At 43.5% G+C, this 26,296-nt stretch overlaps 1 protein-coding gene across 1 annotated transcript; it reads right to left on the reverse strand.

Moving 5' to 3' along the window:
• Nucleotides 1-18,846: 18,846 nt before the first annotated feature.
• LOC124133301 (neuronal acetylcholine receptor subunit alpha-7-like) lies at nt 18,847-20,019 on the reverse strand. Its single transcript, XM_046497657.2, has one exon. It carries the CDS (start codon nt 20,017-20,019, stop codon nt 18,847-18,849), a length of 1,173 nt encoding a protein of 390 aa, XP_046353613.2.
• Between the last annotated feature and the right edge of the window lie 6,277 nt (nt 20,020-26,296).

The following is a 26,296-nucleotide window of genomic DNA, read 5'->3' on the forward strand; positions in this document are numbered from 1 at the left end:
GCTTCACACATTGTACCCATACAGGGAATCGAACCCACTCGTTCAGCGTGACGTGCGAACGCTTTAACCCTGGGCCACCCTACGCTCCCCTTACTGATAGTATATAGAGGTAGATTTTATTCATAAAAAGGACATACCAGAACAATGGAGGTCACCCCATTGTAAACACCAACTCGGACTTTACGTGTAGCGTGCGACGGCACTAACCTTTCGACTAACACTCCAGGTTCAAGTTTAAATTTCCCAATTTCTGAAACACAAATGAGTGAACTCTGACTGGCGGACGCACAAACAACTTTATATCCTTTTATGAATAATTATGAATAATATTATATCATCTGAATTGCAAATGACAATCGTCTGTAGGGTGGTATCTAATAAATATACCCTCCCAATACAAGGTTTGTTTTTGTGCTTTGTGCGAATAACAAAAAACATGTTTTAACATATGCTTAATTGCAATGAACAAAAGGACCTTCAGCAATAACACACGGGTAACAGATGTAGCATTGGGTCCGTTGCAATGCATATTGGTGTGTATTCATTCACATATTAATATTGTCACTAGACATTGTAATATTGAGAACAAAGCGTGGTGCAGTTAAAGTAAATCTAGCTGTGGGACTAGCTGCTTCAAACGATCAAATACAACACTGTATTATAAACATCCCCGGGGTGATATATCTTTTATATCCACAACCGTATTTCGTTACTCCGGCAACAGGAAATACACGATGGACTTTTATGACGTCACACCACCTACGCTTTAATTGTAAACTAGATCAACAACCTCAAGGTCTACATGTGGTAGTTATATGGTGAGGAGACAGAAAATGGAAACCGACGGACGTCATTTCAATTGAAATGTGTCTGTCAGTAAATGAACACTTGCACATGCCGTTTGTCCCTACTTTGACATACCCAATACTAACACAATGTCCCCCACATAAAGTTGTGTAAGAGGTTAAATAAGCATAATTCTACTGAAGAACCCTCAAGTCTCTTAATTTCAGAGAGCTGAGAAGGAGGCGAGTATATGCTGCGGAGCTGAACGGTGGATGGGTATAGGCTGCTAGAGCAGAGAAGGGGATAGGTATAGGCTGCTAGACTTGAGAAGGGAATGAGTATAGGCTGCAGAACCGAGAAGGGGATGAATATAGGCTGATAGAGCTGAAAGGTGGATGAGTATAGGAAGATACAGCTGAGAGGTGGATGAATATATGCTGCTAGAACTAAGAGGTGGATGAATATAGGCTGCTAGAGCTGAGAGGTGGATGAGTATAGGCTGCTAGAGCTGAGAGGTGGATGAGTATAGGCTGCTAGAACTAAGAGGTGGATGAATATAGGCTGCTAGAGCTGAGAGGTGGATGAGTATAGGCTGCTAGAACTGAGAGGTGGATGAGTGTAGGCTGCTAGAACTGAGAGGTGGATGAGTATAGGCTGCTAGACCTAAACAGGGAATGAATATTGGTTGAAGAGCTGAGAAGGGAATGAGTATAGGCTGCTAGAGCTGAAAGGTGGATGAGTATAGGCTGCTAGAGCTGAGAAGTGGATGAGTATAGGCTGCTAGAGCTGAAAGGAGGATGTGTATAGGTTGCTAGAGCTGAAAGGTGGATGAGTATAGGCTGCTAGAGCTGAGAAGGGGATGGGTATAGGCTGATAGAGCTGAGAAGGGGATGAGTATAGGTTGCTAGAGCTGAGATGGGAATGAGTATAGGCTGCAGAGCTGATAAGGGGTGCGTGTAGGTCGCTAGAGCCGAGAGATGGATGAGTATAGGCTGATAGAGCTGAGAGGTGGATGAGTATAGGCTGCTAGACCTGAGAGGTGGATGAGTATAGGCTGCTAGAACTGAGAGGTGGATGAGTATAGGCTGCTAGAGCTGGGAAGGGGATGAGTATAGGCTGCTAGAACTGAGAGGTGGATGAGTATAGGCTGCTAGAACTGAGAGGTTGATGAGTATAGGCTGCTTGAGCTGAGAGGTGGATGAGCATAGGCTGCTAGAACTGAGAGGTGGATGAGTATAGGCTGCTAGAGCTGAGAGGTGGATGAGTATAGGCTGCTAGAGCTGAGAGGTGGATGAGTATAGGTTGCTAGAACTGAGAGGTTGATGAGTGTAGGCTGCTAGAGCTGAGAGGTGGATGAGTATAGGCTGCTAGAACTGAGAGGTGGATGAGTGTAGGCTGCTAGAGCTGAGAGGTGGATGAGTATAGGCTGATAGACCTAAACAGGGAATGAATATAGGTTGCAGAGCTGATAAAGGGAATGAGTATAGGCTGCTAGAGCTGAAAGGTGGATGAGTATAGGCTGCTAGAGCTGAGAAGTGGATGAGTATAGGCTGCTAGAGCTGAAAGGAGGATGTGTATAGGTTGCTAGAGCTGAAAGGTGGATGAGTATAGGCTGCTAGAGCTGAGAAGGGGATGGGTATAGGCTGATAGAGCTGAGAAGGGGATGAGTATAGGCTGATAGAGCTGAGAGGTGGATGAGTATAGGCTGCTAGACCTGAGAGGTGGATGAGTATAGGCTGCTAGAACTGAGAGGTGGATGAGTATAGGCTGCTAGACCTGAGAGGTGGATGAGTATAGGCTGCTAGACCTGAGAGGTGGATGAGTATAGGCTGCTAGAACTGAGAGGTGGATGAGTATAGGCTGCTAGAGCTGGGAAGGGGATGAGTATAGGCTGCTAGAGCTGAGATGGGGATGAGTATAGGCTGGAAGAGCTGAGAGGTGGATGAGTATAGGCTGATAGAGCTGAGAGGTGGATGAGTATAGGCTGCTTGAGCTGAGAGGTGGATGAGTATAGGCTGATAGAGATGAGAGGTGGATGAGTATAGGCTGCTAGAGCTGAGAAGGGGATGGGTATAGGCTGCTAGAGCTGAAAGGAGGATGTGTATAGGTTGCTAGAGCTGAAAGGTGGATGAGTATAGGCTGCTAGAGCTGAGAAGGGGATGAGTATAGGTTGCTAGAGCTGAGATGGGAATGAGTATAGGCTGCAGAGCTGATAAGGGGTGCGTGTAGGTCGCTAGAGCCGAGAGATGGATGAGTATAGGCTGATAGAGCTGAGAGGTGGATGAGTATAGGCTGCTAGAGCTGAAAGGAGGATGTGTATAGGTTGCTAGAGCTGAAAGGTGGATGAGTATAGGCTGCTAGAGCTGAGAAGGGGATGAGTATAGGCTGGTAGAGCTGAGAGGTGGATGAGTATAGGTTGCTAGAGCTGAGATGGGAATGAGTATAGGCTTCAGAGCTGATAAGGGGTGCATGTAGGTCGCTAGAGCCGAGAGATGGATGAGTATAGGCTGATAGAGCTGAGAGGTAGATGGGTATAGGCTGATAAAACTGAGAAGGGGGTGAGTATAGGCTGCTAGAGCTGAGAAGGGGATGAGTATAGGCTGGTAGAGCTGAGAGGTGGATGAGTATAGGTTGCTAGAGCTGAGATGGGAATGAGTATAGGCTTCAGAGCTGATAAGGGGTGCATGTAGGTCGCTAGAGCCGAGAGATGGATGAGTATAGGCTGATAGAGCTGAGAGGTAGATGGGTATAGGCTGATAAAACTGAGAAGGGGGTGAGTATAGGCTGCTAGAGCTGAGAAGGGGATGAGTATAGGCTGATAGAGCTGAGAGGTGGATGAGTATAGGCTGCTAGAGCTGAAAGGAGGATGTGTATAGGTTGCTAGAGCTGAAAGGTGGATGAGTATAGGCTGCTAGAGCTGAGAAGGGGATGAGTATAGGTTGCTAGAGCTGAGATGGGAATGAGTATAGGCTGCAGAGCTGATAAGGGGTGCGTGTAGGTCGCTAGAGCCGAGAGGTGGATGAGTATAGGCTGCTAGAGCTGAAAGGAGGATGTGTATAGGTTGCTAGAGCTGAAAGGTGGATGAGTATAGGCTGCTAGAGCTGAGAAGGGGATGAGTATAGGCTGGTAGAGCTGAGAGGTGGATGAGTATAGGTTGCTAGAGCTGAGATGGGAATGAGTATAGGCTTCAGAGCTGATAAGGGGTGCATGTAGGTCGCTAGAGCCGAGAGATGGATGAGTATAGGCTGATAGAGCTGAGAGGTAGATGGGTATAGGCTGATAAAACTGAGAAGGGGATGAGTATAGGCTGATAGAGCTGAGAGGTGGATGAGTATAGGCTGATAGAGCTGAGAGGTGGATGAGTATAGGCTGCTAGAACTAAGAGGTGGATGAGTATAGGCTGCTAGAACTGAGAGGTGGATGAGTATAGGCTGCTAGAACTGAGAGGTGGATGAGTATAGGCTGATAGAACTGAGAGGTGGATGAGTATAGGTTGTTGGAGCTGAGAAGGGGTGCGTATCTGTCACTAACACCTGGACCACATGAACTAAAGGTGACGTCATTTACATAAATCATGTGACAAACACCTTCTTACGTTATTTTTACTTTTTCCTCCAACAAACCATTTGACGCTGTTGACAATTTGATTACATTAATGGTCATAGTATACCGCCTGTATAGCGGCGTCCGACAGGTATGTCCACTGCCTCGGTTCCAGTGAGTGAGTGAGTGAGTGAGTGAGTGAATGAGTGAGTGAGTGAGTGAGTGGGTGAGTGAGTGAGTGAGTGAGTGAGTGAGTGAGTGAGTGACACCTTGATGTGGGAGAAGTCATGAAGGTCCAAGACGTTTACCAGATTGGTGAAACCCACGAGCGCGGAAACATTATCAGGGCGAACTCGGGATTCCATAGGTTTCTGCCACGTATGAGGAACGCAACTCTGCTAATTGCGGCGCGTTAGACACGTTTGTTGCAGACGGAGATAAGGGAGGTTAATATGTCATAGGTGTAACAATGGACGGAACAGTATTGTAATAATATAATGAGTGAGGGAGTGAGTTGGTTTCAACGCCGCTTTGAACAGTATTCCAGTTATATCGCGGCGTGTCAGCTTAATGTGGGAGGGAAGCCCGTAGTGATGCAGGTCTCAGACGTTTACCACTTCGGTGAAACCATGAACACGGGAATGGTGCTGACAAACCTAGTATCATAATCGGTGCGAACCGGGATTCGAACCCAAAATCATAGGTTTCTGGCGTGTCCAAGGGACGCAACTCTGCACAGCGAATCGCGGCGCCTTAGACGACTGGGCCACCCGCGCCACCTTAATAATATAAACAGGACATGCCAACTAGTTGTAGACTGTAGTAACAAAGGTCATGCAAAGAATAAACATATGTCTCTCTCGCTAAGAGGCGGTCGGGTAGCCTTGTGGTTAAAGCGTTCGCTCGTCACGCCGAAGACCCGGGTTCGATTCCCGACATGGGTACAATGTGTGAAGCCCATTTCTGGTTACCCCCGCCGTGATGTTACTGAAATATTGCTAAAAGCGGCGTAAAAACATACTCACTCTCTCGCTAAACTAGTTTCCTATTCATTACTGAAGTCCGGAACATTAAAATCATAACTCCCTGTTTGGTTTACGCGGCAGTCAGCAATATTTTAACAACACGACGGCGTTCTGTGGGAGAAGCTTGATCATGCCCCCCGTCAATACCATGATTGCTGCGTGCACTCCCCACATTGCATCCCCTTGGCAGACAAGGCAAACGTTGTCAGTGATTCACCCTTGCAGAATGCATGCAATCTCATCACAATCAACAGATTAGCATCGACCAGTATTTGCTGTCGTGATTTAGTGCGAAATACATTCCTGCTTCATTCGTCATGTCTAGCACAGTGTATTTCACACACATACACACACGCTAGCATGCATACACACTCACGCACATGCATACACACACTTACACATATACACACACAAACGCACGCACACACGCATTCATACACACATACATATGCAAATATTAACACATACATGTAAGCCCACACTCACATGGATACAATATACACACATACATACACACACAAACGCACACACACACGCATACATACACACATTCATATACACATATACACACGTAAGCACACACTCACCTTCATACAATATACACACACAAACGCACGCACACACGCATACATACACATATACATACACACATACACACACTCACACACATACACACACGCTAGCATGCATACACACTAGCATGCATACACACTCACCTTCATGCATACACACACTTACACATATGCACACACAAACGCACGCACACACGCATACATACACACATACATATGCAAATATTAACACATAAGCCCACACTCACATGCGTACAATATACACCCATACATACACACACAAACGCACGCACACACGCATACATACACACATTCATATACACATATCGGACGTAAGCACACACTCACCTTCAAACAATATACACACACAAACGCACGCACACACGCATACATACACATATACATACACACATAAGCACACACTCACATGAATACACACACATACACACACAGACGCACGCACACACGCATACATACACACACATACATATGCAAATATACACACATAAGCACATACTCACATGCATACACATACACACACAAAAACGCACGCACACACGCATACATACACACATACATATACACATATACACACATAAGCACACACTCACATGCATACAATTTACACACACAAACGCACGCACACACGCATACATACACACACATACATATGCAAATATACACACATAAGCACACACTCACATGCATACACACAAACACACACTCACACACACCCTAACCCTAACCCTACATGCATATCTTGCATACACAATACGTAAATATCAAACGTCAGAACAATCAAAACTGGTTATTTATCATAAACTAACACTATTTACTCACATATTTAACTTTAATCACTAAACAGTTATTTTCGCTTAAGAGTTGTACACATTATACATGTGCATTGTATAACACACACTGTAGAAACTGTTTGTCACGCTGTATGTCTCGAGAAAAACACAAAGACACATTAATTACAAACTAATACAAGATAAGTAGCTGTCTCACCGACCCGTGAAGATCCGGGGTAGAATAGGTCTTCAGCAACCCATGCTTGCCGTAAAAGGCGACTATGCTTGTCGTAAAAGGCGACTAACGGGATCGGGCGGTCAGGCTCGCTGACTTGGTTAATGCATGTCTTCGATCCCAATTGCGTGGATGGATTCTCATGATGTCAATCACTGGATTGTCTGGTCCAGACTCGATTATTTACAGACCGCCGTCATATAGCTGGAATATTGCTGAGTGCGGCGTTAAACAAGAAACTAACCAACCAACCAAACTGTCTTACTGACCGTCACTCTGATTGCAATAACCTGTACAGTATGTGTAAAACGTGTTTGAATGTACAAATTCTACTCTAATATCCCAATGACACTTGTTACACACAGAAAGGTCCGTAGTTAATAGTCGGTTTTAATTTTAATAACATGGGAATTGAAGTATATATGTCTAACGTAGGAGAACATTTAATGCATTTCATATTGGTATCAACTTTAACTGTGTGGCCACACTAATCAGGACGTCCCTCCATACATGGACATCATGTGTTATTTTAACCATGTACATGTACATACATGAATTGTGATAAAACCAGTGTCAAAGTGGTATTTATAAGACCACTACATAAGTATATGCTGGTACATATACATTTTTATAGCAGGAATATTTTACAAACCGTTTACATGTATTTATCAAACATCACATGTACCTGCAATCCATTCACAGTGTAGTATAATAGTATACATTGTACATGTATGGAGACTATTACTATGCCCCCCCCCCCCCACGCGTTGATGGAGTGATAGTACCGTAAAACTCCAAATTGGTGCCATACCCTGTGACGTGCCCCCCCCCCCCCCCCCCCCCCCCCGTTTTTTTTTTATATGGAAAACAGTTTTATTTGAATCAAGTTGGGGACAAGTGATACTTGTACAAATATTTACTTCCCCTGTCAAAAAAAGTTAACTACGGCCTTTGACACCATAACACACACGCATGCACACACACTCACACACTTTCACTGTGCCCCGAATCAGTGCTCATGCTATCAATCACTGGTTTACATGGTAACGGTGAGCGCGACAAACCCCGACTATTAACCAGAGACCATCAACTATTTTTTTGTCTCTGTATTAACCAAGTAGTCCGAATCTCCCAGCCCTCGACGGCGGGGGGTGAAGTCACTGAGTCTACAGCAATTTCACGGTCAGCATATGACCCTTGACCCATAACAAGAACTCCCTATCCCCCATCACCTAGACTTTCACAAGTCTCCTAGTCAATAATAATTAGTATAAATCATAATTTCTAGATAATGTAAATAATAAGGACATTGTCCCTATATGAGACTAGAGTCCTCGGTACTGTCTCCATATCTACACTTACCTAATTGGAGGATAGAATTACTAAACATCCATGGACTTTTCTTTCAGTACAGCCTTTGAGCAAGGCTATCCATCACCTAGCATCTGTAGCCTGTGGTAGCGATATCAAGCAGCTTATTACACGTCCCCCCCCCCCCCCCCCCTCCCCCCATACGGTAAGCTCGACTGTATCCATAGACTGTGGCAACACCATGTTTATGTACAAATAACGTCTTCCAAAAACATTTATTTTTGAAAAAAACAACATGTCACATTATGTCCCAGTAAAAAACGTAGTTTCATTTAACAGAATGAGCGAAAAACATTATTTTGCCCAATAGCTGATAAGAGTCACTTACAGCAAAATGTTTCCCCAACGTTATGACATTTGCGAGGAATCTGGTGTTAATTATGTTAAACCTGTAGTCACCTAGGCTGAGCTTACCAATCTGTGGAATATGAGACGTTTCTGGCATATAATGAAGAGATCGTATATAATGAGTTGGGCTTAACGCCGCTTTGAACAGTATTCCGGTTATATTACCGCGTGTCAGCTTAATGTGGGAGGAAAGTCCGAAGTAATGCAGGTATCAGGCTTTCCTCCCACATTAAACTGACACGCCATGATCTAACAGGAATACTGTTCAAAGCGGCGTTAAACCCAGCTTACTCACTCTCTGTGTGAAATTTATTTACCAACTCACTTTAATAAGTGTATTTAGTCAAATATATACCTCCTAATTTCCATCATATTGCCTTCGATACTCATCTCCTTTACAGGGGGCGGTCGGGTAGCCTTGTGGTTCAAGCGTTCGCTCGTCACGCCGAAGACCCGGGTTCGAATCCCGGCATGGGTACAATGTGTGAAGCCCATTTCTGGTGTCCCCCGCCGTGATATTGCAGGAATATTGCTAAAAGCGGCGTAAAACCATACTCACTCACTCTTTTACAGTTAAAGGACTAAAGTTTACAGTTAGTTAGGGTTAATTAAGTTAGGTTTTAAATTACCTCACGGCCTGACCGCCTACATGGCCTAGTGGATAGAGCGTCTGCCCAGAGAGCGGAAGATCTGTGGTTCGATTTCCTGGCCACGTCATAACAAAAGATGGTTCTTGTTGTTATCATGGCTGACGCCCGGCATTGATTGGATAAAAGATGGACTGTGTCTGAGTGGGGTATCCATGTTAAACTGCGGCATGGTATCTCCGTTGGCTAGCACTACAAAACCGGTATAAATGCAGCCACGCACGCAAGATGAGCTGTAACAAACCCATCTTCCCAAAGCAAGGGAATTAACTGAATATATAAGACCAGTTTCGACCCTTGCCGAACTAGGGTGGATTTATGGAGTTACATTTTGGCTGGACAAACGGGTCTATGCACAGTCTAATCAAAATCGCGTCACGAGGTCAACATCCGCTACGTAAACTGCCGTGCATATTTCGGCCGATTGTAGGATTTGCATAAAATGTTTATCGTTACTTTTGCGTCAACGTATGTATTTCAAATCTTTTCGTGTTTTTTTATCAAGGTGCTCGTGTGATTTGATGCACTTTGCGAAGTATGATCCGTTTCAGTATTATAAATATATTGTTTATCGATCAGATCGTCTTTACAGGGCGCATTTTGTGTGCAGCAAATGCAAGTGATATAAGAGTTGGAATCTGATTCGTCAATAGAAAGGACAAAGAAGGGATACAACTTATAAACGCCACTTGTGGCGCTACGATCGAGCCCAGAAATTCCAGCCTAGTTCGGCTAGGGTGGAAACTGGACTTTTACAGTCAGTTAACTCCCTTGCCTCGGGAAGATGCAACAAACCCCACCAGCTGTAACAAACCCAAATGGAAATCACAAACCCCACCTGATGTATCAAACACAATCCGCTGTAACAAACCCCCAAAGCTATATCAAACACCAACAGCTGTAACAGACACCACCAGCTGTAACAAACCCCAACAGCTGTAACAAACCCCACCCGCTGTAACAAACCCAACCAGCTGTAACAAACTCCAATAGCTATAACAAATACCATCCGGTGTAACAACCACCATCCGCAGTAACAAACCCCACCCACTGTAACAAACCCCACAAGACATAACAAACCCCACCAGCTATAATAAACACCATACGACGTAAAAAAAACCACCAGCTGTATTAAACACCATCAGCCGTAACAAACGCAATCCGCTGTAACAAACCAATTCGGCTGTAACAAACCCAACCTTCCGCAGTAAAAAACACCACCCGCTGTAACAAACCCCACACGACATAACAAACCCCACCAGCTGTAACAAACACCATCCGCTGTAACAAACCCTACCAGCTGTATCAAACACCATCCGCTGTACCAAACACCATCAGCTGTAACAAACACCATCCGCTGTAACAAACACCACCAGCTGTAACAAATACCATCAGTTGTTACAAACACCACCAGCTGTGTCAAACCCCACAGGCTGTAACAAACCCAACCAGCTGTAACAAACACCATCCACCGTAACAAACATCATCCGCTGTAACAAACACCATCAGCTGTAACAAACACCAACAGCTGTAACAGACCCCATCAGCTGTAACAAACATCACCAGCTGTAACAGACCCCATCAGCTGTAACAAACATCACCAGCTGTAACAAACACCACCGGCTGTAACAAACACCACCGGCTGTAACAAACACCACGAGCTGTAACAAACACCGCGAGCTGTAACAAACACCATCAGCTGTTACAAACACCATCCGCTGTTACACACCCCGCCAGCTGTAACAAACATCACCAGCTGTAACAAACACCAACAGCTGTAACAAACACCATCAGCTGTAACAAATACCATCTGCTGTACAAAACACCATCAGCTGTAACAAACACCATCCGCTGTTACACACCCCACAAGCTGTAACAAACACCAACAGCTGTAACAAACACCATCCGCTGTAACAAACACCATCCGCTGTTACACACCCCACCATCTGTAACAAACACCACCAGCCGTAACAAACCCCAACCGCTGTAACAAACCCCAACAGCTGTAACAAACCCGACGCTGTAACAAATACCATCTGCTGTACAAAACACCACCAGCTGTAACAAACGCCATCCGCTGTAACAAACACCATCAGCTGTAACAAACACCAACAGCTGTAACAGACCCCATCAGCTGTAACAAACATCACCAGCTGTAACAGACCCCATCAGCTGTAACAAACATCACCAGCTGTAACAAACACCACCAGCTGTACCAAACACCACGAGCTGTAACAAACACCGCGAGCTGTAACAAACACGATCAGCTGTTACAAACACCATCCGCTGTTACACACCCCGCCAGCTGTAACAAACATCACCAGCTGTAACAAACACCAACAGCTGTAACAAACACCATCAGCTGTAACAAATACCATCTGCTGTACAAAACACCATCAGCTGTAACAAACACCATCCGCTGTTACACACCCCACCAGCTGTAACAAACACCACCAGCTGTAACAAACACCAACAGCTGTAACAAACACCATCAGCTGTAACAAACACCATCCGCTGTTCCACACCCCACCAGCTGTAACAAACACCACCAGCCGTAACAAACCCCAACCGCTGTAACAAACACCAACAGCTGTAACAAACCCGACGCTGTAACAAATACCATCTGCTGTACAAAACACCACCAGCTGTAACAAACGCCATCCGCTGTAACAAACAGCACCTGCTGTAACAAACACCATCCGCTGTAACAAACCTCGCCTGATTCCATTGATTTCGCAACTACCAAAAGTTTAAAATCTTCGCGACTGGACACGGGATGCAATTGTTTGCCAAACACATACTAGTATCTTTAATCAAAGTCTGTAATCTTAACGTAAGAATGTCCATGGAGTTCAGATACAGGAAAAGAACAGACGAAGTTGGCTAATATAGTGCGAGATAGTCAGATTCAGGACATAGCTTACATTGGCGATAAGTGATATCACCGTTCACGGGTGTAGTTTTACGACCATCTGAACAGTAGGTGGAGAGATTAGGCGTTAAACACGTGTCATCATTTTGCATCAAAGAAAATGTTAGTTTTGATGTTTAATGCTTTGAAATATGATTTGGTATGTAAGACGTGCTGGAACTCATGTCCCGCCAGGTTCTAGATATCGACCGTATATACACTCAGCAACAAAGCTGATGCATACCACGAGCTGTGTATGGAATCCTAGAAGGGAAATCGTCACGTTGTCGCTTTGTCGCCCTTAGAAAAACAAGTAAAAAGTGACAAAATGAATCAAAACGCTACAATTGTCGCTTTGTCCCATTGTCGCGCTTTAAATAATATTTTTTTATTTTACCAAATTGCGAAAATGCGACAACGCGATATTTTTCTAGGTCATTGTCGCATTTTCGCCCATCAAAAATGTGTTAAAAGGGCGTTAAAATGCGCGACAACGCGACAATACGAGAACGTGACAATGTCCTTTCTAGGATTCCATAGCTGTGGTTGAAGTATTTTGCCATCACCGTGATCCGTTATTAATTTTCTTGAACCACTCATTAAGTGGCCGATTCGGGGGTTAAAGCCCCTTTGAACATGTTGCATCAGTTAAGGATTGGACAGGTTTGGTCAGCGCACCTGGCGGGTTAGTGAAAGGCGGGCAAATTACAAGCATCGACTTTTTGATGAATAAATTTGGGATCCCGCTTGTCAATGATACACAACCATACTCCATGATGGCACTGTCCCTGAACATCTGATATTTTGGACAAATCGTAATACTCTAATATCAGGGTAACGCTATTTTTCAGGGCATTATCATTTGCAGAAGCCCGAGGTCTTCCACTCCATTAACTGCCCGACGAAGGAGGGCAGTTGAAAAGAGCGATGGCTTACCCTTATTATAGCTAAAATGGATTGAGTTTGTTATCAAATATATATAAACAACAATATCGTTTTTGAAATATTTACTGCATTAACACATAACGACATTCGTGACCAACTCGTGTTATTCCGGGACAAGCCGAAAAGCGACTCGTGCCCCTCTCATGACCATTTTTTGCGACAGTGTTCCGTCTTAGCGCAACGGGCATACCTAAAACAATTGTCAACTCGTTGCGTAATGGTTCACATATATTTCCCCATATATCATATATATTTCAGATGCAAGTTAAAGCACATCTGGACATGCAGAATTATACAGTATAATTGAACACATTTAATTGTGTCTTGGGTATACTTTTAGATGTAAGACATATGTAAAATCAAAAGTTATTTCTGGGGGATTCTTTGACGAAAGACTTGAAATCATACGCGCATTCTGATTGGCTTGTCGTATTTTCGCACATAACATTCATCGATAGGGGGACGAGTCTTCTTGCAGGTTACGGAAAGGGGCAATGGTGACGAATGACACAACGAATGTCCCTGACCCACATTTACATTCGTGACCAACTCGTGTAATTCCGGGACAAGCCGAATAGCGACTCGTGACCCCTCGTGGACATTTGGCGACTGGGTTCCGTCTATGTGTAAACGGGCATAGATAAAAGAATTGTCAACTCGTTGCCTAATGATATCACGCTGGATGAATAGTATTTCTTGCAGGTTACGGAAAGGGACGGGTGGTGACAAATGCCACTTTACAAATATGGAAACGTCATAGAGCATACCAGATTACGTCACTATTGAACATCAAGGGCTTAATAATGACCCGTCGTCAAACAATATGAGGGCATTATCAAGTTACAGTGGCCCGCTCATTTTTGATAACATGCGGGCGGTTTACTGATAATTCTATCCATTTTAGCTATAATGTTTAATAGAATTGGGGGCATTTAAAACAGACCTATTGACAAAGTTTGAACTATTGGCATTGACGGAATGTTCCCAACCAGACAACATACGATCATGCCTTGTTGCTTGGCTGATGATATCCCACGCCCACATGATCCAGTATAGCTTGTCTGATGATATACCACGCCCACATAGTCCAGTATAGCTTGTCTGATGATATACCACGCCCACATAGTCCAGTTTTGCCTCTTTAAAGAAATACCACGAGCGCATGATCCAGTTTAGCTTGTCTGATGATATACCACGCCCACACGAACAAGTATTGCCTCGGATGAATTACCACGCCCACATGATCCAGTATAGCTTGTCTGATGATATACCACGCCCACATAGTCCAGTATAGCTTGTCTGATGATATACCACGCCCACATAGTCCAGTTTTGCCTCTTTAAAGAAATACCACGAGCGCATGATCCAGTTTAGCTTGTCTGATGATATACCACGCCCACACGAACAAGTATTGCCTCGGATGAATTACCACGCCCACATGATCCAGTATAGCTTGTCTGATGACATACCACGCCCACATGATCAAGTTTAGCTTGTCTGATGATATACCACGCCCACATGATCCAGTATAACTTGTCTGATGATATACCACGCCCACATGATCAAGTTTAGCTTGTCTAATGATATGCCATGCCCACACGATCCAGTTTAGCTTGTCTGATGATATACAACGCCCGCACGATCCAGTTTAACTTGTCTGATGATATGCCACGCCCACACGAACAAGTATTGCCTCGGATGAATTACCACGCCCACATGATCCAGTATAGCTTGTCTGATGACATACCACGCCCACATGATCAAGTTTAGCTTGTCTGATGATATACCACGCCCACATGATCCAGTATAACTTGTCTGATGATATACCACGCCCACATGATCAAGTTTAGCTTGTCTAATGATATACCATGCCCACACGATCCAATTTAGCTTGTCTGATGATATACAACGCCCGCACGATCCAGTTTAACTTGTCTGATGATATGCCACGCCCGCACGATCCAGTTTAGCTTGTCTGATGAGATACCACGGCCATACGATCCAGTTTAGCTTGTCTGATGGTATACCACGCCCACACGATCCAGTTCGGCCTGTCTGCTGACATACCACGGCCATACGATCCAGTTTAGCTTGTCTGATGATATACCACGCCCGCACGATCCTGTTTAGCTTGTCTGATGAGATACCACGGCCATACGATCCAGTTTAGCTTGTCTGATGGTATACCACGCCCACATGATCCAGTTCGGCCTGTCTGATGACATACCACGGCCATACGATCCAGTTTAGCTTGTCTGATGATATACCATGCCCGCACGATCCAGTTTAACTTGTCTGATGATTAACCACGCCCACACGATCCAGTCTTGTTGCCCAGCTGCTGAATTTTAAAACGTCCTTTACTCCCTTTTCAAGTATTCAGTTTGAACCAGCCGTTGTTGACTCCTACACAGCGGGTATTTTATTAATGTTTGTAACAGTGATAGAAGAGTGGCCTCCCTTTTATTACAATTCTCATTCTGCTTGCGTCAACCATGTTGTAAGTAGATAGTGATATGTGACCACTGACATAATCCACCAAAGTGAAAATTGAGGATATCGTTTTAACGAAATATGTTTTCTCCTATATTCACTAACACCACCCAGTGTTATGCACTGCACCTATTCGACGATGGGTTGGGGTTGAGAAGCGCTTGTCAGTGGTACAAGAGCCTGGTCAGGATGCTTCCATGCCACTGTCCCATAAGCACGTCATCTAGGGATCGTGTGAGCTTGGTATATCATCAGACAAGCAGCGCTGGGTCGTGTGAGCGTGGTATATCATCAGACAGGCAACGCTGGATCGTTTGGCCGTGATTTATCATCAGACAGTCAACGCTGGATCGTCTAGGCCTGGTATATCGTCAGACAAGCAAAGTTGGATCGTGTGGGCGTGGTATATCAAAAGACAGTCAACGCTGCATCGTGTTGGCGTGGTATATCATCAGACGGGCCATGCTGGATCGTGTGGGCGTGGTATATCATCAGACAGTCAACGCTGGATCGTCTGGGCCTGGTATATCATCAGAGAGGCAAAGTTGGATCGTGGTGGCGTGGTATATCATCGGACAGGCAACGTTGGATCGTGTGAGCGTGGTATATCATCGGACAGTCAACGCTGGATCGTCTGGGCCTGGTATATCACCAGACAGGCAACGTTGGATCGTGTGAGCGTGGTATATCATCGGACAGGCAACATTGGATCGTGTGAGCGTGGTATATCATCGGACAGTCAACGCTGGATCGCGCGGGTGTGGTATATCATGAGACAGGCAACGCTGGATCGTGTGGGCGTGGCATATCATCGGACAGGCAACGCTGGATCGCGCGGGTGTGGTATATCATGAGACAGTCAACGCTGGATCGTGTGGGCGTGGTATATCATCAGACGGGCCATGCTGGAACATGTGGGCGTGGTATATCATCGGACAATTAACGCTGGATCGTGTGGGCGTGGTATATCATCGGACAGGCAACGTTGGATCGCGTGGGCGTGGTATATCATCAGACAGGAACAAGTACGACGTTACATGAATTCATGTACAATGTGTGAAGTCACACTGCGTTTGTGTGACATCATGTAGCTATGGACCTCCTCGCAAACAATGAAAGCAATGAAACAGCAGGTACTTGATCAATCATAATGATTTGTTTGTGTGTTTGTTTGTTTTTAACGCCGCACTCAATGTTCAAGCTTTATGGCGGCGGTCTGTAAATAATCGAGTCTGGACCAGACAAATCAGTTATTGACATCATGAGCATCGATCCATGCAATTAGGATACGATAACATGCATCAACCAAGTCAGCGAGCCTGACCACCCGATCCCGTTAGTCTCTTACGACAAGCATGGGTTGCTGAAGACCTATTCTAGCCCGGATCTTCACGTGTCAATCATAATGAAGCAAAGATGCTCACTGACAACATCAGCGGAAATAACATGTGTCCGTGCTCCTATCGGTAATATGAGGTTTGTAGCAACCTGACACTAGTTTTCCCTCAACAGCTAAATAGACCTGAACTATATCGACGAGTAGACCTTGTACACATGTTCACAGTGAAGGGTAAACATGTGGGTCTGCTGCCAGAAATAGTCAGCTGATGTTTTTGTGAACCACTTTTCTCAAAGAACATTTCGTTCAAACCTTTATTAGAAAGGGCATGATTGAAACGAGGGTGAGCGCAAAAGTACAATTCAACACACAGAATACATCCCAATACCAATAAGTTCATATTAATGGTCAAGTTTTGTTTAAATATTTTTCAACTGTGAAATAAATGAGTAAATGGGTGAATGTTGTTTTGCGCTGTACCAGCAACGTCTAGGCTCTAAGCTAGGTTGAAGAGGTCTCTCGTTACTTGCATTAGATGTTCTCCTTTGAATTTCTGAATACAAAGAATGCTCAAAGCTGAAACCATGTTTCTATGTAAACTTGTAATTACTGACCACTAAAGCACGCGCCGCAGAGGCGAATCATAGTTATATTGATCTATATTACAACACACAGGAGGCGGTCGAGTAGCCTAGTGGTTAAAGCGTCCGCTCGTCAAGCCAAAGACCCGGGTTCGATTCCCGACATGGATACAATATGTGAACCCCATTTCTGGTGTGTCCCCCCGTGATATTGCTTGAATATTGCTAAAAGCGGCGTAAAACCATACTCACTCTCTCATTACAACACACAGGGACGTAACATTAATAAAGCCCCGGCCAACGGATTAGTGCGCACTCGCTGATTACTTAGATCCGTTATTTTAAAATAGCTTCTCAAACCATGTATAAAGTGACTCCATTTAGTTATTACGCAACTTAAAAAAATACTTGCACCTTTCTCGTTGACGATATCAATCCATCGGGCTTCGTTTGTGAGAAACTGATCTTCGCATCACAACGTGTTGAAAACGTATTTCGTCAATTAACACTCCGGATCCGCATTAATTTCAGTTTACTTTAAGAAGCTCTCCATATTTGAGGCCAGGTATTTTTTATTTTGGTATATGTATTGGACATTAAAAACATGTTCAAAATACCTTGGTATTCAAATGTTACTAGGAGTTATTTTAATCATACATTTTACTCCGATATGATTCTCTGTGAGAAGATCTGAGGACACGACCATAAAAGGCGGGCTCTACATACAGGGAATACGGTATTATTCCAATCGTGAGTTGCATCACTGTTAATTTAAACAGACGAAAACGGAACAACTACTTGCCAGGATGCCGAAAAGGGCAACACTCACAAAAACACACAATTTGTCCAGTTTGTTAGCGACTACCGTCGAACAAGGGATCTCCAATGTTGGTCTCACTTTCGGTGCATGACTGTTCATTTACACAGAAGATCATAGGCTCACGACAACGGAACAACTACTGGTAAGAAATAAAGGACATGACAAAGCGTACAACATAACACAATTTGTCCAGTTTGTCAGCGACTTCGTCGGACCAGAGATCTCCAATTCCGGGTGTCACTTCCGGTGCATCACAGTTGATTCACACAGAAGATCATAGGGCCACGAAGACTGAATAAACCAGTTGTAAGAGTGACGGATGCGACAAAGAAGAACATAAAAAAAACAATTTGTCCAGTTTGTTAGCGACTACCGTCGAACAAGGGATCTTCGATTTTCGTCTCACTTCCGTTGCATCACAGTTGATTCACACAGAAGATCATAGGGCCACGAAGACTGAATATCCAGCTGTAAGAGCGCCGGATACGACAAAGAAGAACATGAAAAACAATTTGTCCAGTTTGTCAGCGACTTCCGTCGGACCAGGGATCCTCATTTCCGGTGTTACTTCCGGTGCGTCTACATCCGGTTTAATGATAAGAGGAGTAACGGCGACTTTGGATGGTACACATGTGAACCTGGCAATACGAGACGTAATCGTGTTGTGTTCCTTCATGAGACTGACGCGCTGGATGACGATACAGAGGACGATATACAAACCGCTCAGGTGGAGTTGGATACATACGTAAAGGGAGATAAGTGAGGTGCTACTGGAGGTCTGGGGTAGCATACCGTTAAGAAGAGAGATGAAGAATGTGAAAGACAGGAAGAGGGTCACCGAGATGGACAGCTTCTCTCCTGTTTCAGACTTGACCAGGAAGACGCACGGACTGAGCGTCGAGATGACCAGGATTGGCAGCAGAAGATTCACCACGAAGTAGACAGGCTGCCTCTTGACGGTAACCAGCAGTTTCACAAAACTCTGCAATTTCCTGTCTTCCTTTTCTCTTTCAGAACCACCACCGACTACATTCCACTGACTGCTTTTCGAAATAAACGGATAACGCACTTGAACTGTAGATATATTCAACTCTCCGGCGACGTACGTATCTGAAGAAAAGCGAATTTCACAAGTGTGTTCGTCGAATGGGAACTTTGTTACAGAGGTAAAACAACTTGTTTCAGTATGGTATTCAACATCGATCCGAACAAGTCCAGTGTGGCGAGCGTACACCCTACTACCGGAAGTGACGATAGAGGTTTCAATAGGATTCTGGACCACAACATCCGTGGCCCATACTTTTGTCAGGGGCACTCTGATGCCTTCAATGTCACCATGCACTGACGTATTCCAAGTCAGTATATCATCCTTCCACAAGTAAAACGCCCAAATATCTGTGGTCAGGGTCTCCTTGGCAACGTCGAGGTCAAGGACGGAGAAGTAGTTGATGCTCATGTAGACGTCCACAGTGTCCTGTTGGTTCCAGCGAGGGCGAAGGTCTTGGTTGTATCCTTTAAGTAGAGATGCTTGCAACTTGTCAGTGACGCCGTATGTATGGGCGTCTGTGGTGATGAGATGCCACAGCATAAAGATGGGAACAAAAGTCTTCATTGTGAGATTGGTGATAGATGTGGATAATATGAACGAACTTACTATGAATAGCATTAGACCTGGATGATATCCGTGGGCCTAATTCTGGATGGTTGGAGGTGTAGTGATATCACTCTATCTGTTGCTTTAGGTAAAGAAGTCTAGGGGCGAGAATTGTCAACCTGCGGTATTGTGATATCACTGTGTCAGCCTGTTCACACGTTCCTGTAGTATTGTGATATCACCGTGTCAGCTTGTGTCCCTTTGCATTTGGAGTAATAATGGTATGACTGTTCCGACATCAGACACTTTGGAAATAAACTGAACGCTCTGTACCTGCTTTTGTACGCTCGGAAATATCGCTATATCACGGTGTCAGCGAAGCGTAACAGTTCCCATGGTATAAACAACATGTTCCTGAAGGTTTGGAACTAACGTCTCATCACTGTTCCTGTTCCTCAGTACTGTTTGACTTATTGACGTGAATTAAACCCCGTGCAACACAAATGTTCTATCTATGTTAAATATCAGCCTGCACACACACATATGTCACGCCTAGTAATGGGTCTTGATAAGCATTGCTATGCAAGAGGCAGTCATTAAAAGGTTTTAGCAATGGAATCACCGTTTCCCTATCACGAAGCAAATACAGCACCACGATTTTATTTACCTGTTGTCTCGATGCTACTGTTCAAATATTCTGGAATACAGAAGAACGATATAGCATGTCATCTGCCTACACTGGCAAATAAACCTTAATGCATCGTCAGAGCAGTCAATGTGTACCTTGATCGGTTATATTGATCACAGAGCACTTGTTTAGCTCCATGTCCACGTGAAATCAATGATGGTGGTTTGCACACAGTTGTAAAGTTATCTTGTCACAGTAGTAGTGCCATATAGTCTTGGAGTGAGTGAGTGAGAGTGAGTGATCAAGTGTGTGCGTTCCAAGTTGCGAGTTGGTAATTCTTTATATTACACTTAGAAAATAAACATAAAATGTTGAATTTCTGATCTCGCATGGATAAATCAGCTAAATGAGTATATTATTGAAACGACATAAAATCATTTGTGAGTGAGTGAGGGAGTTTAGTTTTACGCCGCTTTTAGCAATATTCCAGCAATACCAGAAATGGGCTTCACACATTGTACCAATGTCGGGAATCGAACCCGAGTCTTCGGCGTGGCGAGCGAAAAAATCATTTGTGACGTCATGTACAGTGGATGAAGTTTTGTTCAAATATTTCTGACATGGCGTTTGTATGACGTCATGCTGCTACGGACCTCGTCGCAAACAACAAGAGAATTGGAACAACAGGATCAAAGTAGCCAATGAGAATGAAACAAAAAATGATAGTGCTCGCTGATATTATTGGTGGAAATAATCTGTATCCGTGACACAGTTGGCAGTGTGGGGTTAAGGGCAATCTGAAACCATTTCCCCTTTAACAGCTAAAAGGCTCTGGACTATGAAGTGTTCGAGTGAGTGAGTGAGTGAATGAGTGAGTGAGTGAGTATGGTTTTACGTCGCTTTTAGCAATATTCCAGCAATATCACGGCGGGAAACACCAGAAATTGGCCTCACACATTGTACCCATGTCGGGAATCGAACCCGGGTCTTCGGCGTGAGGAGCGAACGCTTTAACCACTAGGCTACCCGACCGCCCCTTGCTCGAGGAGTTAGACTGTACGCATGTCGAGAGTCTAGGGAAAACGTGGGTTCTTGAAAAAAAAAATCAGCAAATGTTATTGTGTTTATTTGTTTGTTGTTTAACGCCGCAGTCAGCAATATTCCAGCTATATGACGGCGGTCTTTAAATAATCGAGTCTGGACCAGACAATTCAATGATTGACATCATGATCCACGCAATTGGGATACGATGACATGCATCAACCAAATCAGCGAACCTGACCACCCGATCCCGTAAGTCGCCTCTTACGACAAGCATAGTCGCCTTTTACAGCAAGCATGGGTTGCTGAACACCTATTCTACCCCGGATCTTCACGGGTCAAATGTTATTGTGACCCACTTTTAACAAAGAAAATTTCGTACAAACCTATATTAGAAAGAGAAGAATTGAAAACACCAGTGAGAGCACACACACACACACACACACACACACACACACACACACACACACACACACACATACATACTAAGTTAATAGCTATGTTGTACAGTACTGTCGTTATAAACATGCATTAGATGCAAAGAGGTGGCGATGTTCTCCTATGTATTTCTGTGTACAATAATATAAGCGACAAAACCATTATCCTATTCATAAGAAATCTCTGCCAAAAGCAGAGTCAATTGTACCATTCAACCTATATCATGAGCATGCGTTTAGGAATCACTATCAAATAGTGATGATACCAGGTGTTCGCGAAAAGGTGAGCGTATCCTGCCCCACTGGGGGCGCCCGTCACAAGCACCTGCAAAGGCAAGTCATTTGTAAACCTGACAAAACACAGGAACAAGTCAAAATACGGACCTGAATCGAACAGCATCTTTGTCAGCGATGCGTCAGGTTTATAAATGTCCTCCACATGTCTACCATAAAACAGTGTGCACTCTTTACCGAGGCCTTGAATGTGGGAACCTTGATCAAACAGCTTATCAGCAAAAGTCTTATGACGCTCTTCGAAATCTTGGGAGAAGGAACATCCTCGATTGTACCTAAAAAAATGTGAAATGGCTGGAGACATACTGCTCGGCATGAAGGGAAAGAAAAAATTACATACTTTCAGAATGTTATAAGTCTTGTTACACAGTCTTGGGCATCTTCCCGAGGCAAGAGAAGTAACTGACCATGAAAGTCCATTTTTCCACCATTGCCAAACTAAGGAACAATTATAGAGTCTATGCATAGCCCAATCAAAATCGCGAAATGAAATCGACATCCGGTTCGTAAACTGCCCTGCAGATTTCGGTCGATTGCAGGATTTGCAAAGCATGTGTTCCATCAACTCGGCGTCAACAGATATTTTTCAAATCTTTTCATGTTTTTGTAATCAAGGTGCTCACGTGATTGGATGCACTTCGCGAAATAAGACCTTTTATGTTACAAAAAACGATATTGATTATCGATCAGATCGTATTGACTGGGCACCACCATTTTGTTTGGAACAAATGCAAGTGATATGAGAGGTGGAATCTGATTGGTCAATAGGAGGGATATAGAAGACACATCACTCGTAATAGCCACTGATGGCTCTACGATTGAACCCAGAAATTCCAACCCAGTTCGGCAAGGGTGAAAATGGACTTTTACACTCAGTTAACTCTCTTGCCTCAGGAAGATGGGTCTCTCTGACTGCCTATGCATAGATCTAAATATGAAACAGACGAGGCGGTCTCACTGCACTCCTCTATTTCTAATTCAGGTGGGTAAATCAGTGGAAGGAAACTATTGGCTGTTTGATGAATATTGAACGATATCATGAAGCATTACTTCACCTTTTCGGCCAAATTACCTTGTTTAGACTTTGCCAATCCGAGCTCTGTTCCCGATTCATTCGCATAAAGAAACAGATACGCAAGGAGAGTACAACAGGTGTCCATGGGGATGACTACTTCTTGACTAAATGTCTTACCCCAAAAATTTTACATAAACGTTATCTTTTTGTCTAAATGGGTTTATCACTTTCATTTACCCCCCAAATCTCATACAGCTGTTATCAATGAGGAAGTCCAGCATTTCACATATTGTTTGCTTAGTAATCTTTAGATGGCGTTTATTTGCATGTTTGTCCAATTGACCTGAACCTCTGAAAATAGCACGAGTAACTACAAATATAAATTTATATGCTCACAACGTTTAGTACCATAAAAACCTTGTATGTAGGAATGAAGTTGTTCTTTAAGCTTGTCATATGAGATTGTGGTGTACAAAGTTGAAAAATCACATGTTTTGACAGAATGAAACTTTTTTTCTGTGATTGCAAACATGTAAGCAATTCCTTGAAGTTGTTGAGAATCCACATGATATTAATTCCACTTGTCTCATATTCTTTCCATGAAAATAAAGAAAGTCCTTCCTTATTTGAATTTAGCGTTGTAATTAATCTTTGAGATTTGGTGGTACATTTGCAAGCCTCGGCAATATATAGCTCTTTTGACGGTTATTTATGGAGCTTTGGAATATTTCAGGTTTTAGCCAAATGTTGAGCGTACTGACGCATGGTTTTGGCCCATTTTACATACTAGCCTTATATGTGGCAATACTTGATGTGTCACTTATAGCAAATTCTTTGATCAAACAAATGATGTGATACCTGCATTATTGGTTATGTTATTTGAGGCTACACCAGTTCTATGTAGGGCAGCTTTGGATGACAGCTGACTGGGATAGAATGGGTGTATTCCAATTGCTTCCTCTTTTTCAGTGGCTGCAGAATGATGAATCGTGGCAGCCACAAGAAGTAGTATTTACACGTCCTATAATTGAACAACCTGGATGAAATGGTGTTCGTATAGGAAAATGAAGTGGGTGGTGATACCTGAAATTTAAAATATTGTGGCACATTTTGGGAAATTTTTGTCTCAGAATGTTACTTAAATTTAAGGCTTCAAATCCTTTGTTCGCATTCAAGAACACGTGGTCTTTGTCAGATTTAGTCTGTGTCTGGTTGGGTCAAACGTTTCAAAGCTATATCATGAACGATACTCTCTGGTCGATACTGTGGGCTCGTTCTGTTGTAGACCAACCCATCAGTACATGTTGCTGGAATTGTATAATTTCTTTCAGTGACACAGAGTATAGTCGTGTTCTTTCTTTATGCAGTGCCAATTGTTCCCGAAGGAGAGTCGACAAGTCTTCCAGATGAATGGTATCGTTTGGCCTATGTCTATGGCTGCGTGAATGTCTTTGGTATGCCAGAAACTATCTCAATACATTGACATCGGCTGCTCGTTGGCTGAGAAGACTGTCAACATCTTTTATTTTGTCATTGACATATGTACACAACACTTGCATCCAATGACTTTCTCTGGACATCCTTTAAGGCCCATCTCATATGAGGCTATTAGATAGATGGTATCTCTTCTCTTATATCCAAACTTTTATGTATAGGATGGAGTGATTTGCAGAATTGAAATGTTGGTTGACGCAACTGGAAACATAAATGTTGATACCTGATCATGCTGGGTAACTCGTGCCAATGATTTCTGTTGTGTCTTTCCAACATAAATCAATGCATCAAGGAAGCATTCAATGTCATACATGACTAATTTAGTTTGACATAATCGGTTTTCAAAAGGTTTTGTGAAGTATGTTTTAAATGTCAAGTGAGACTTGAATTCAGGATCAGTTTACCAAATAGGACAAGTTTATTGCAATAAACTATTTTTATTATATATATGTTTATGTTAGTTTTTCCGGGGTAAGGGATGCGTAATGGGCATTTCACATCACAGTCAACAATAGTGTCAGTTACAGCGTGACAAGTGGTGTGAGTGAGTGAGTGAGATGGGTTTAACGCCGCTTTTAACAGTATTCCAGTTATATCACGGCGTATCAGCTTAGTGTGGGAGGAAAGCCCGAAGTGATGCAAGTCTCAGACGTTTACAACTTCGGTGAAACCCACGAGCACGGGTATGGTGCTGACAAACCTAGAAACATTGCGAACCGGGATTCGAACCCATAATCATAGGTTTCTGGCGTGCCCAAGGGACACAACTCTGTACAGCGAATCGCGACTCCTTAGACGACTGGGCCAACTGTGCCCCCTTATGCCACATGAAGAAATACTGCATGGAGATTGGTTCAAAAGAAAATTGTCCTCCAACTTCACTGAAGATTTTTAATGATGACTGTAAATGAATTTTCGTTTTTGTAATACAGTAAACTACGGTTACAACGAACTCAAAGGGACCACTAATTTTAGTTCGTAATAACCGAAATTCGTTATAAGCATGTATACATCATATATACAACACATGGCCTGGACTAAGAAATAAGTTCGTTATATCGGTCAGTTCGTTATAAAAGTGTTCGTTATAAACGTAGTTTTCTGTAGGAACTGCCTTCATGTTGAACAGAGATTGATTTCATGATATCCCAAAGGACCACCTGAAGACTGCAACCTAAACCATATGTTGCAGCAGCCCCGTCTGCATCATAGCGTTTCAACCCAAATAGTTTCTATTCGTTCAAGAGACAAATCATTACCATTTATTCGCTCCAAGAATCTGGGAATATATCGGTATTTGAAACTTTGTTAAACAACAATTTCAAATATGAGATTCTACTATGAGAGTACAATTTTATAAATTCTGCGGGATGTCCATCCTCACCT

The sequence above is a fragment of the Haliotis rufescens genome, unplaced genomic scaffold (genome assembly GCF_023055435.1).
Source record: "Haliotis rufescens isolate VD_foot unplaced genomic scaffold, xgHalRufe1.0.p SCAF_21, whole genome shotgun sequence".
NCBI lineage: Eukaryota > Metazoa > Mollusca > Gastropoda > Lepetellida > Haliotidae > Haliotis > Haliotis rufescens.